Source organism: Synchytrium microbalum (assembly GCF_006535985.1).
Source record: "Synchytrium microbalum strain JEL517 chromosome Unknown SmJEL517_scf0040, whole genome shotgun sequence".
NCBI lineage: Eukaryota > Fungi > Chytridiomycota > Chytridiomycetes > Synchytriales > Synchytriaceae > Synchytrium > Synchytrium microbalum.
Window position 1 is genome coordinate 70,208 of NW_022158389.1, and position 13,743 is coordinate 83,950.

Sequence of the window (13,743 nt, forward strand, 5' to 3'; positions counted from 1 at the left end):
TAGAGGAGAATCTAATTGGGTAAGCATTGTGAGAATATGAATGGTGATGAGCTTAATGGTCGATACCAAAGTGTCACCTTTGGCAAGTGTTGTGGTCGATGCTATACGTGGTTTACCTTCAACCACAAACGAAACTGGCAGTATCATAAGACCACTCAGGCAGTGATGCATACAGCTTTGATAATCAAGCGATTTGGTGGGAGATTTCTAGATGTAAACTCAGAAATTAATAATACGTTGGCATTTTTGTTACAAAACGTAACCTGGACTCGAGTTTTTCGTTGCACCCACCGGCGAGTCCAGACAAAGATCAAATCCACCAAAATATCATCGAGAGCGCTGTATCTTTGTAATTGTATGACTCTTAAATTGTGTAAAATGAATATGCGTGAAATTTAGTACGTTGATGCTTCCAGAGCCGACCGTTCGCTAGCGGTTCTTACATTCAACATACCGAGAATGCTCTTCCCTGAGATAGAAGAGTCTTCCATTAGACAGAAACCGTACGGTAGCGCGTCTGAAATTATCTCCAAAATATCACCACACTGCCTCCAGTAGTGTAAATTTGACAGGCCATTTGCATTGAATTTCCATGCGGTCGGTCCCTCGTAGCAACTGAAATCTTCATTAAACACGTAATGAATACCTGAGGACTACTCTACGCTCGCTCTTATGCCTCCCAAATAGCTTTTCAGGACGTGGCGAGTTTTTTTTTTTTGCCAAACTCGAGCTCGAGTAGTGTACTCAAACACACTGAAAAAAACAAGATACAAACAGACATGGTTACCGGAGGGATGCTAGTGCTCTATGAGACTCCAGCTGGATATGCGTTGTTTAGAATGGCAGATGATGGCAAGCTATCAAATCCAGACGATATACACAAGCACTTTGAAACTCCTGTCAAGGCTAACGAGACGTAAATTTTTGGTTGTTTATTTGATACAGCAATCAAGAAAAGAAGCTAATCTATCAAATCTACTATTATAGTGTCAAGCTGAAAGCCTTCCAGAAGTTTGATAATACAACAGATGCGCTGTCGGCAGTCACAGCATTGGTTGAGGGCAAAATGTCAAAAAATCTGAAAAAGTTTCTGAGCGACGAGCTGTCGGATATAGATTTAAAGGGAACTTTGGCTGTTGGTGATCCAAAGCTAGGTATGAAACTGAACGTGTGGCTTTATATTGGCTCAAACAAAATTATGTGCTGAAAAAAAAAACTCGACACTTGGTACAGGAGGTGCAATTGCCAAAAAGCTGGGCATCAAAGTCGTATCAGATAGCACAGTGAACGAGTTATTTAGAGGAATAAGGTCTCAATTGAATGCTTTGGTCTCGGGTATCGCTGAAGCAGACATGAATGCTATGGTGCTTGGTCTATCACACTCGCTATCCCGATACAAGCTCAAATTCTCTCCAGATAAAGTCGACACGATGATTATTCAAGCCATTCATTTGCTGGATGACTTGGACAAGGAATTAAACACATATAGTATGCGAGTCAAGGAGTGGTATGGATGGCACTTTCCCGAAATGACCAAAGTAGTGGTGGATAATCTAGCATATGCCAAGGTAGTCAAAACCATGGGATACCGCTCGAATGCATCTACAGTCGACCTCAGTAGCATCCTGCCCGAAGAAATAGAAACCGAAGTCAAGGACGCTGCTGAAATATCCATGGGTACTGAAATCAATGAAGAGGATATTGAAAACATTACTTACCTCTGTGATCAAATCATATCCATATCCGAGTACCGAGCCCAATTATATGATTATTTAAAAAACCGTATGGCTGCTATTGCTCCCAACTTGACCTGTCTCGTTGGCGAGTTGGTTGGAGCACGACTGATTGCCCACGCCGGATCATTACTCAACTTGGCTAAATATCCAGCATCGACAGTCCAGATCCTCGGTGCTGAAAAGGCCTTGTTTAGAGCTTTAAAGTCTAAACACGATACACCTAAATACGGGTTGATTTATCATGCTTCGTTGGTTGGCCAAGCGTCATCCAAGATGAAAGGAAAGATTGCCAGGTCTGTTGCTACAAAGGCTGCGTTGTCAATACGTGTAGATGCGTTAGGTGAAACTGAGCCAGGACAGGAACCATCTGTAGAATTAGGTTTGGAACAACGAGCCAAGGTCGAAGCTCGTCTTAAACAGTTGGAGGGTCGTGGTAAAGCTAAAGAGTTGGGAGGACCGTCTCCTAGTCAGTCGCGAGGTCCCAAGTCTTCCAAGATGAATACGTCTGCGTAAGTCTCTCTCAGTGCGCTATAACCTACCAGAAGCTTTTTTTTGCTTTCGCTGAAACTGCCAGCTCGCATTTAACATTTATCCTTATATAGCGTCAAAAACTACAATAATGCATCCGATATATTACTAGCAGGCCCAGAACCAACATCATCAACAAAAACCAAACGAAAGCACTCTGAAACCAATGGTGATTCAGTCGCTGCTGCACCCATAACGGAAGGAGAAGCACCAGCGGCGGAAGATACCGCAGCTGAAGGCAAGAAGAAGAAAAAGTCAAAAAAGGAAAAGAAGGCTGCTGTCGTTGAAGAAGTAGAAGCACCAGAACCAGTAGTAGAGCAAGTAGCAGAATCTGATGCAGCTGAAAGTGGCAAGAAGAAGAAAAAGAGGAAGGCAACTGAAGAAGCTGAAGTCGTTGTTGAAGCACCACCTGCTGCAGTAGCTCATGATGGTGGCGAAGAACCCAAAAAGAAGAAGAAGAAGAAACAGAAGACCTCTGCTGACGAGTAAAAAGATACACCACACATATGCACTTTTGCCCAGTTTCTTTTTTGTTTAGTATAGTTTGCACACAATATCACAACCATAGAAAAGTAGAGGAGGCACACTTGGATGTTTTGTTTACAAATGCTAAGATTTTGTTTGTTCAAAGTGGGTACTATACACAAGTCACGAGTTCTTTATTTTTCGGTTTGCTTCTGTAATTGTAGTTCTGCTTCAACTCGTAGTTTGCGTTCTCTGGCCAACGATATTTCCAACGACGAGATCCGCTTTTCAAGTTCATCCACCTTTTCACGGTATGACGGTGCATTGTTATTCAAGTAAGCATCTAGCTGTGCTCGATTATCTTGCATAGATTTTGTCCTGCAAAGGACGGAGAGGTTTGTTAGAGATGACCTCAGACACTCAGCTGTGTTTGAGTAGACACCAACCTTGGCAGATTGCCTTGTTGCTCTGCGGCGATTATGTGCTTTTGTTGTGCCAACATGACCTAAAGAGAATACTCTGGTGTGAGCGATCTATGCTATACTTTTTTTTCTTTTCACAAATGCAACTCACAGATTCTGCTTCCTCCAACTTTCGCAATACATTCGTCAAATCCATGCTGACGTCGACCTTGTCCGAACGTTCAGTAGTGAATGCTGATCGATACTGTTCCAATTCCACATCCAATTTGGCACTAACGGTTAGAAAATAAGTCAACAGTGGGTCAAATAAGAATCTGCCAGGATCAGCAAAGTATCAAGTGAGAGTCAGGCCAATCAGGCCAGGACAGTCATCATACGTGAATCATCGTACGTGAAACATTCTACTGAAACATGCTACACTATGTCGTTCCAAGTCATTAAGCATACCTGCGTTCCCGTTCCTTCTTGAGTAGATGAGCAAGCTGCTTTTCAGCATCAGTAGCATTCTGATTTTCCACATAAGCATTGAGCTGCATGGATTCAAAGTCATCCTCCAGACTTCGCACTTTCTCGTCCTTTATCTTTAACAATAGTTCCAAGCGAGCGAGCTTCTTTCTAGCATCTTGCAGCTCTGACAATAGCATGTCGCGCCCAGCAGCTTCCAAGTTTGCATTGAATGTATTGGCGTGAGTGTTTCGTCCATGTGATTTCTGTAGGTGAGCAGCAGTAGAATTGTTGTTGTTGTATGACGCAGCCCCTACGCCGAGTAAGATGCCAGCCCCTGTGACTATAGGATCCTTGCCCCTCAGCTGGTTGACTGGTTTGTTTACATCAGTCTTGAATGGCGTAGTTGGCAAATGTGAGGTTGATGTCGATGGTTTCAGGCCGTAACGAGAGATCGGTTGGGCTGGAGAGCTGAATTCAGTAGTCCAGGCAGGTCTGGGAGATTTACTGCTACTGTGATTACTGCCAGGCGATGAGGTTTGGGTTGATGTTGTTGGATTTGTCTCATGTAGAGTGACTCGTTCAGCTGGCAGACCAAGACGAGTTTTGACTCGTGTAGGAGTAAGGCTATTGCCCGAAGATAACATTACTTGTTAATTTCTGACTTGGAACGATAGTGTTGGTCAACTGGAACTAATTCTGTTTGATGAAACTTTTGTTTGCTGCTGAAACATCAAGCTTGAGATCTAGGACAACCAGGAGAGAACCGGTAAGTGTGTCTTAAAATATCGATTCTGTATCGTATCATTCGCCATTTAATCGCCGCTAATCGTCCTCGTTCTTTAGATCAAAATGCCACTAGTGCCGAAAATTTCGCCCGCCGTTCGTGAGGAGGAATGCTTGAAGGCTAAAGCATGGCTACAACATTTGGCGGATTCTTGCAGACAATCAGACGTAGAAGATGCGCCTGCAATTGGACTGATCCAATCTTTGCTGGCTGAGACGTATGCTTTTGGTGTTGGCATTATATCACAGACAGACGTAGCTCATTCTTCACCCCGCTCTTCATAAAAGGGATGATTCGATGCCTCCAACTGCTTTAAAGTTGATGGGAAATGAGGCGCCACTTCGAGAACAGGTGCCATTGTAGTGTACTTTGTGTGTACGGAGGCTATTTGCTCACCGCCTTCTCCAATGCACTCACTGTAGAGACTAGATGACACCACGTTAAGAGTCTTGATAACGCCACTCTCTTCGGTGCCGCTGTTCAAGAAGCTGGAACTATCCTACAACAAAATTGGTGATGACGGTGTAATGGAGCTGGCGCAATTCTTAACGGTACAGGACACTCATGCATTGTCGCCAGCCTAATATGCTCAATTTAACACGTATTCTGGTAGGAGGACAAGTTTCTTGAGACCATCATACTGAAATCCAACAATATTGCGTCGGATGGTGGCAGTGCACTCGCTCATGCCTTGACTTTGAATGATCACGTCAAGGAGTTGGATTTGAGTAATAACGACATAGGAAAAGGAGGTGGAATGGATCTAGCGAGCATGCTACAGGTGTGTGTTGAGATCATGCCTCGTTCAAGGCCTGACTTTTTGGCGTTAAATCTAGTTGAATACAACGCTACGAACCCTGAATTTGAGTGGCTGCTCACTCACACTGGATCCTCTCATTGCCTTGGCCACTGTACTTCGAAACAATGCCACTATAACTGTGTTGGACTTGTCTGACAACGCATCACCTACTTCATCAGCCACTCAATCTCTCCAGAATGCATTCACATCTCATTGGAGTCGTACTCTTCGTGTTAACTCGACATTAAGGGAGTTGAGGTTACGTAAAATGGGGTTGACTGATTGGGGTGTTGTAGATGATTTTGCCTCCGCTGTTGGTGCAAATAAGGGTTTGAGAGTTCTTGATCTTAGCGGGTAGGTTTAAATAGCAATATCCTTTGCAAGTTGGCCTATGCAAAAAAAGAAGCTGACCGGAGGACGCTTCATAGAAACAAGATTACTCAAGACGGATCCTGCAAGTTGTTCATGGAACTGAGACAACAACCTTACTTGAGATCCCTCTTCCTATCGAGCTGTAAAATTCAAGATCAAGGAGCCGAAGAGTGCCGAAAAATGTTGATGAGCAACACGGTGCTCAAAAAGTTGACTATTGATAACAATGGGATCACCAGTGTTGGACTAAAAGCTATTGCACAAGCCTTCCAACAAAACACTACCCTTCAAAGCTTGAAGCTGTGGGGTAACCAATGGGATTCCAGTGCTTGCGAGGTATGAAGCGATTTATGAAAAAACCCAGTTCGTCTTGCATTACAGGTTCGGCTTATGCAAATATCCACCTCTCTAGGTCTACAATGCTCTTCAAACAAGTAATGGTGACAAGAACTCCAAGCCTAGATTCTCTGCTTCCGATCTGGATGTGGCCTTCTACACTGTTTCTGGTGTGATGCACGTAGCTCATCAAGACTCTGACAAGTAAACACATAGTCCTTCTTAATACATTGCAGATATTATTCTCAGTCAGACCAAGAACAGGGGCGAAACAGCTTGCAAGTGCGTGAGGCGTCTATATTGCATCCGAAAAAGAATCCCGTCTATGGTACAAAATCACCTTCTAATGATGTATGTGACCGTGCTCGTCAATAGACTTGACGTTCAGAGCGAACACTTTCAAAGCATCTGCTTCCAAAAAGTGCATATTCCCAGCAAGGACGAGTGAATGTAAAGGAGGTCCAAAGTCGGCATTCAATAACTCTGACAGGGTACCTGATACGATGCGTTGGTTGGACGCTCCTACACGTGCGAGTCCGACTGCTATGGTGTTTGCTCCACAAACTAGTTGAGAGCGTCCAAAAGTCAGTTACGTTTGTCTATCGTTGCACGAGGAGGGCTTTTTTTGGCACTTACCACCCTCACCCCTCTTTTCTTCAATCTCTAAAAGTTGAGCAACCGCGAGATTCACAGACATGTATCGTGGTGGTTCGTATATCTTGCGTCCTCTATTGAAAGCATGAGAGCGAAATCACCAAAAAATGATATCGACCACAGAACCTATAATATACCTAGCCATATTCTCTATACTCTGCTCCTTGACCTTGATATCCAGCAAACACAATGTATGTAGTCCCAAACTTTGATTGCCCTTGATCTTTTCATAGAACGAGTCTGGCCTCCAGTCGTCTTGGAAGTATACAATCGAAACAGTTGCTCCATAGTTGTATAGCTGTAGTCCACATGCTCCTACAGCGTTCATTATCGACGCATTGTGTATAGCCATTGTCGGTATGTTCCTTTCACGTGCCCGTAACATGAGATCAGTGTGTGTCGTGGCACTTCAAGAATTGAAGGGTGTGAAAAAGTGTGTGATTTGTCTTTGTGTGAGCGAGATACTTACCCAAATGGATCTCCTACTACGAGAAAAGCTACATCGATCTTGTCTGCACCGTCCAGTATGGTGTCTGCTTCGGATTCAACCATTTCTCTGTCGGCAATGACGATAGGCTTGCCATAAAACTCTTCCTAGCAAAGCAGGGAGCAAAGTATTAGTCCAAACATCTTGATACCATTCAGAGACACATGAATTCCAATAATAGATCCAGATACGCCGCGTGGGTTTGATCTCGTAACAAGCAGTAAAAAAACGTTGATGTGCGAGACCAGCACGCGGAAATCACGTTCCGTAACGTGTCAAATTATATGCCATACTAATATAGTTTTCTCGACTAGCAGTATGCTCGTATAAGCTTCCAAATAAACGCGTTCACATTTCTTGATTGCCTCAAGCCCTTTCACAGTGACATCCTTTTCATCGGCTAGTCCAAGACCGACTACGTAGAGCATGGTCCAAATGGTCTAGTTAAGGGCTACACAGCTAGCTTAGAGAGTTTCCTTTTCGCTGTACGAGCTCCTAGACTCAAGATGCCGGATGTGCAGGGACTTGAAAACACGCAACAGTGGACATACATCCATTACAAGACCATTCTTGTAGCAGGAGTGGGCTTTTTCTTGGACGCCTATGATCGTATGTCGTTGTCGTGATCGTGTTTATCGATGTGATTTATGATCATCTAATATTGCCTGCAACATTTGATCTGTAGTGTTTATCATGTGAGAGGAAACGCGTCAGTACGCTGGAGAGCGCTCCTGAATTCATTTTTCTACTTTCTACCTAGAAATCTTGCCATGCCGATGATTTCCTACGTGTACTTTGAGGGACAGAGTACGTGAATAGCTCGCTCGTTCATCAGGCTGTCTACTTCATCCCTTTGCTTACTATATCGTCTCTTTTCTGACCAAACAATTCCATTCTCAAAAAGTACCTTCGAGCCTGGATTCAGCCATCAAAGGAGCTGCCACGTTTGGAACTTTGATCGGGCAACTCACGTTTGGCTACTTGGCTGATAAACTTGGGAGGAAGCGCATCTACGGAACTGAACTCATGATCATCTTTATTGCGACTGTGGGATCTGCATTGTCAGCCAACTTTGCCCGTGGTTCTGGCATTGCTGGATTACTCTTCGTTTGGAGACTCATATTGGGGTTCGGAATTGGTGGAGATTATCCATTAAGTGGTGGGTACCTGTGGGTTAACGGATACAATGGTTTACTTTAAACTGAACCTCGTATTCGTGTGCAATTTAGCAACAATCACATCCGAGTTTGCTAATAAACATAATCGAGGAATGATGATTGCAATTGTGTTTGCGAATCAAGGAACTGGAATCCTGATTGCAGCACTAGTGGCAGTAATGTCTCTTGCCAGCTACTCTGCACGCATTCGAACCGACCTTCTGTATCTCGATGATGTGTGGAGAATATGTCTGGTAGTAACCATCCGTCCTGTTACCTGGAATTTTTTTTGCTCATGTATTTTGATCCTTAGGGATTTGGTGCCATTCCTGCTCTAGCTACCATCTACTTCCGACTTACAATGCCAGAATCGCCTCGATATGCTGCTCATGTAGCCCAGAATACTGAATGTGGGACGTCGTCCTTACATGAAACCAGTCAGCCTCTTCATAAGAGTATTCGACAGTCTGAAGACGCCGAGAGTGAAGATGAAGATATCTTTGATGCCGCCAATACATTGAACGATACCCTCTCGTCAAGTCAACCCTTCCTAGAATACTTTCGGCAATGGCGAAATCTCAAAGTGCTGCTGGGGTGTTGTTTGACTTGGTGTAAGCGAGAATGAATGATGTTTTTTCCCTCTATCATCGTGTGTTAACCCCATTTTTCGCCCAAAGTTTGCTTGGATGTTGCATTCTATGGAATACAACTCAATCAGAGCATCGTGTTGCAAGCTATCGGGTACGGAACAGGCAAGGAACCATTTGATGACTTGTGGCATCGAGCCATCGGAAATCTTGTCATTTCTTTGCTAGGAACTGGTATTACATGTCCTTGCATCTCTGTGAGGCTCAAATTCAAACTGAATGACACCAACCTTTTCTAGTTCCAGGATACTGGGCCTCGGTGTTTCTGATTGAAAAGCTCGGTCGAAAGACTATACAACTGATTGGATTTGCGGCGCTAGCAGTGTGTCTCTTTATCCTCTCTATTGGGTATAATGTAATCTTGTCTCTTTCGACAGGCTTGTTTGTGGTCATTTATACCATTGCACAGTTCTTTTTCAACGTGAGTAATGAACGTGGCTTAGGCTGACTTGCCGTTGCTGACAACTCCTTTCGCTAGTTCGGACCGAATACGACAACATTTGTGCTCCCTTCCGAGGTCTTCCCTACACAATTTCGGGCGCAAGCGCATGGTATATCAGCAGCAAGTGGGAAGTTGGGTGCTATTTTAGGTGCCTTTCTATTTGGTATGTCGATACAATTGCTCTTTGAAGTTAGACCCTGACTTTGACAGATAAGTTTCTTTTAGGTCCATTGAAAGACATTGGTGGGCATAACGCGGCTCTCCCATCATTACTTTTTGTCTTTGCCCTCTTCATGTGCATGGGTTTCATATTCACGTTGTGGCTGCCTGAAACAGCAGGCAAAACATTAGAAGATATTACGCTTGATCGAGATCAAGGGAATCGTGAAGACAGTCTGATGGAAATCTGGAATTTGTTTAGGGATAAGGTATACCTGAGCCGGCACCCAGCGAATGATGCCATCCAGCTTCATTCTGCAGCAGAGTTTTAGATTCATAAATTGTAAGATGCAGTGCATGGATATATCTTTTTGTAGATTAATTAGTACATACATACAATATCTGAAAAAAGTCGGCAGACCGGAATTTTGATGTTTCGCGAGACCGCAAAACACGGAATCAGTTCATCGAATATAAGTATATCCAGCTGCGTATATTATGATTTACAGGGTTTATCTCAATCCCACTCATCATCCGCAACACCTTGGGCTTTGTCTTGTGGCAAGACGTCGTCTTTTGCTTCCAATTGAGCTTGCTCCCACATGGCCTTCATAGACGCCGCCTTTTGCTCAGCGGCAGTCATTTCTCGGACCATATTTTTCGCTTTGATCTGCCCTGGCTTTACGGCGTCTGGTGGTGCTTGAGACACTACAAGAAAAGACGGTAAAAAATCACTTTCTGACCACAAATCTACAATAGCATTGTACAAGACTTACGTGGCGTCATGTCTGATGGAGCTAAAGACACAAATTTCCATTCATAGTTTTGACCTGAAGCCCATTGTTCAGCTGATAACAAAGGTGTAGTAGTATCTCGGATTGGAGGGTATAAGTCATCTTGAAAGTATTCCTAATACGTGCGCAGAGAGTCAGACTTTTACCCCAAATTACTGTTCAGAGGTGTATACTCTACCTTTTTCAGACGTGGCACCGTGAAACTAATACTTTCAACACCCGTCTGTGTCAGGCGGAACCCTTTAACCATTTCAACTGCCTTCACATCAACAGTTCTTGGCGGAAGATATGCAACACCTTGGGATATGCCAGGTGCATCATATCGAGTCAAGAAAGTACATGAATCCCCAACCTCGAACATTGTCACATACGTCTCGCCACGTCCTACTAAATATAACACAGGTTCATTATATAGGACAGCGAATAAGGATGGGCTGGTGTCAACGACGGTCGTCGACAATGGCGAAGACAAGGATGATGTCGAGTAGATATTGATCTCTCGTTGAGACCCTCTTCCAAAGCCTAAAGATACGAGACGACCAGAGTCACCGAGGAAGACGATTCGGGCACCTTTAATGCCATCATGCGATGGACCCTCTTGAAGCTGCTTTCCACTACGAGCATCAAATATCCTAATCTTCTTATCACGACAGCACGTTGCGATTTGCGTACCGTCCCAACTCCAACAACATGCTAAGATTTGATCTGGGTGTGCTAAACTACTAATTACGGATTCAGTGACAAGATTCCAGATCTTGACTGCCGGAGTTCCCCGTTCTGGTGAAGATGTCAATATTACATCCTTCGCAGCAGGGTGAAACACAAGGTGGACGACTCGATTTTCATGTGCTGAGAAGCGAGATTGTGGTGTTGCTTCGTCATCTTCACCTTGTAAACCACCAGATGGTACTTTCCATATTCTCACCTTGCCATCATCACATCCCGTTACTATTCTCGATGAATCAAAAGGGTCGAAGGAGAAACTGGTGAGGTCGGAACCTCCAACAAAGCAGGGTAATCTGTTGGGTAATCTACACGGTTTGGTTGCATCTATGACAGCTAGTCTCCCGCCATTTCCTGCCATTGGAAAGCAGATAAAGTCTTCATTCGCGTCAATCATCTCTGCTTCAAATGGTACATTTGTGGCCAAGCCTTTGAGGTCTTCAAACTTTAATGCGCTCTTTCCTGTCAAGAACCTGTACGAGCTCGTCTTCATGGCAATGAAGCCCTTTCGGCCACTTGATGTTGAGTTTATAGATGATTCGGAGCCAGATCTAGTCATACGACTCGCAAGATCTGGGTTCAATGCTAAAGGACTACTGATTACGGGAGACGTTACTACAGGGGAAGACGATATCGGGGATGCCACAGTATCTGAAGGCATTTGCTTCGAGAAGAGGGTTGTCACGGTGGGTGGAGCTGACGACGTGGAGGAAGTAGAGACACTTTGTTGACTTTTATAGGGTTGGCTTGTGGCGGTGGCGGAGACAGCGTTACGAGGGTCTAAAGATATTTTGGTACATTCCTTGTTCTCACCAGCAAACCATTGAGTTGAGGAGAGTGCTGGGATATCTGACTTGGTCAAGGGAAAGATATCTACACAACCAAAATGTTGGCATACTTAGCTATTCTATTAAAGTAGACTCTGACTTACCGCCAGCAAAATCGATGTATGAGCGTCTCGGTACCTTGAATGAGACAGGCACTATACTGAGACCATCACTAGTGGCGAGAAGAAGTCTAGCAACTTCACACTGCAATACGTCCAAAGAGTACTTGGGAATAAGCGTAGCTGCTGCATATGGTGTTGGGAGGATCGTTGGTTGTCCTGGAGGCATAAGCCATGGATCTGAGTCCTTTGTTTCCATCCAATTGATACGTGTGTCGCCTTTTCCAACGATGACCAATATGCTCGTGTCCACATCGTAAAGTGGGATCAAAGGACCTGTACCTTGGTCCATTTTCACAACTGTGGCAGCCTTTTCCGGTTTTCTTATATCATAAAGCCCATATTCTCTATCCCTAAACCTACTAAATCCAGTACTAGCAATCTGATCTGACGATCCCAACCATACTGCCCTTCCGGGCTTGACTCCGTCGTGAATTTTACAAGAAGCGACGATCTTTGCACCAGCACGTGGATCATAGACTCTAACAATATTATCCTTGGCTGTTGTAACAAACAGGGAACCATCATCCTTCCATGATAACGAGTTGACTAGAGCACCGTCATTGTCAAACGTTATTCGCTTTGTTGTAGATTCCAAATTCCAAAGCGAGATTTCAGAATTCGATGCACTGGAGAGTACGTCTGAAGCAGTTGGATGAAAACGAACCACATCAACCCTCTTCTGTGACCTAGACACGAAAAAATTCCAAATGTTAGTGTGAGCTGTCAAGGTTGTATCGTAGATCAAGCAAAATCGTCTTATGAATGATTCTTCGTATCTCCTTACGGTGGTAGTGATGTTGTTGATGAGGAAGTATTGTCACTAATGCCTTCAGGTGGTAGCTGGAAGACGCGAACAGATCCGTCATCGTGGCCAACAGCGAGCAAGCCGTGATTGAATGGCGAAAAATCCAGGTCGATAACCACACTACTGAGACTTAGAGTTGGAGTGGAAGCCAAACGGCCAGTAGAGCTTAGTGGAATAATAGCGACTGAAGATCCTCCTGCAACGAAATAAGGTGGTTACGACACGATAGCGCAACAAATCGTAAATGTTGATGATACATTTGCCAATGTTGATCATTACATGTTTCAAGACGACTATCCGATACAGAACGATCTCTGCTCAAAATCACGGATTTTTGATACGAGCAACTTACCTCCGGCTTGTAGTTTGGTCGCAATCAGCGTTTTACTTGAACATATCGGCACATAGTCAGTGGACGTGAATACCGACGATGTTTGAAATTGATACCAGTTTTCTTTGGAAGCTGGCGTGACTGTACTGTTTCTGTACTTGGACACTGCTGCTCTCCATGCCATGGCTGCGAATCGAAAAGTGGTGGTTGCAAGATTGTTTGAGGTAGCGTTCCTGCCTTTCAGTGACATTCGCGTTCATTGTCAAGTTCAACGCTTAGAGTAGCTTGATTTATTGATATTGATATGCTAGTGATTATTGATAAGTGATATTATTGGACGCCTGATTCTCAAGCCTAGACCAATGTTGGTTGAGTGTTGAAGCTACTGGACGTGTTTCTCCTGAGTTGGCATCGTGGCGGCAGCAAAGACTCATTCTGCTTTGCTTCACAACGCGTAATTGCTTCACTTGTCACTGGCAGTCCCGAAACTTCTTCCAACTCCAAACCTAACAAAAGTCGTCAGGTCGCATTACGGAACAACAAGAAGAACTTCCTTGCCGTTACGGGCATGTATGGAATCTATGACAGCACGACCAGAACTGCCTTGCAACTACAATGTCAAGGCTGTTTGCTGGACGGGGATTCTGGTACTAACGCAGGTCATGTTATGGAAGCTGCTAATTCAAGAGTAGGCTCGCACCGGAGC

The 13,743-nt window shown here is 44.2% G+C and overlaps 5 protein-coding genes across 5 annotated transcripts; 3 read left to right on the top strand and 2 right to left on the bottom strand.

Moving 5' to 3' along the window:
- Positions 1-779: 779 nt before the first annotated feature.
- Positions 780-2,753, top strand: SmJEL517_g05004 (uncharacterized protein; the record flags this gene model as incomplete). Its single annotated transcript, XM_031170932.1, has 4 exons — positions 780-916; positions 988-1,154; positions 1,234-2,245; positions 2,339-2,753. 4 exons carry the CDS (start codon positions 780-782, stop codon positions 2,751-2,753), a joined length of 1,731 nt encoding a protein of 576 aa, XP_031023092.1.
- A 1,694-nt stretch (positions 2,754-4,447) lies between these two features.
- On the top strand, positions 4,448-6,097 carry SmJEL517_g05005 (uncharacterized protein; the record flags this gene model as incomplete). The annotated part of the gene is made up of 7 exons (XM_031170933.1): positions 4,448-4,599; positions 4,670-4,733; positions 4,805-4,933; positions 4,996-5,163; positions 5,219-5,535; positions 5,610-5,889; positions 5,966-6,097. The coding sequence occupies 7 exons, from the start codon at positions 4,448-4,450 to the stop codon at positions 6,095-6,097; spliced, it is 1,242 nt and encodes a 413-aa protein (XP_031023093.1).
- Positions 6,098-6,232: 135 nt separating this feature from the next.
- Positions 6,233-7,458, bottom strand: SmJEL517_g05006 (uncharacterized protein; the record flags this gene model as incomplete). The annotated part of the gene is made up of 5 exons (XM_031170934.1): positions 6,233-6,453; positions 6,526-6,617; positions 6,681-6,950; positions 7,013-7,137; positions 7,324-7,458. The coding sequence occupies 5 exons, from the start codon at positions 7,456-7,458 to the stop codon at positions 6,233-6,235; spliced, it is 843 nt and encodes a 280-aa protein (XP_031023094.1).
- Positions 7,459-7,536: 78 nt separating this feature from the next.
- On the top strand, positions 7,537-9,767 carry SmJEL517_g05007 (uncharacterized protein; the record flags this gene model as incomplete). The annotated part of the gene is made up of 10 exons (XM_031170935.1): positions 7,537-7,639; positions 7,716-7,725; positions 7,791-7,837; positions 7,935-8,189; positions 8,260-8,441; positions 8,501-8,798; positions 8,865-9,008; positions 9,074-9,255; positions 9,313-9,439; positions 9,502-9,767. 10 exons carry the CDS (start codon positions 7,537-7,539, stop codon positions 9,765-9,767), a joined length of 1,614 nt encoding a protein of 537 aa, XP_031023095.1.
- A 185-nt stretch (positions 9,768-9,952) lies between these two features.
- Positions 9,953-13,221, bottom strand: SmJEL517_g05008 (uncharacterized protein; the record flags this gene model as incomplete). Its single annotated transcript, XM_031170936.1, has 6 exons — positions 9,953-10,143; positions 10,212-10,344; positions 10,408-11,825; positions 11,884-12,587; positions 12,686-12,902; positions 13,059-13,221. 6 exons carry the CDS (start codon positions 13,219-13,221, stop codon positions 9,953-9,955), a joined length of 2,826 nt encoding a protein of 941 aa, XP_031023086.1.
- Positions 13,222-13,743: the final 522 nt, after the last annotated feature.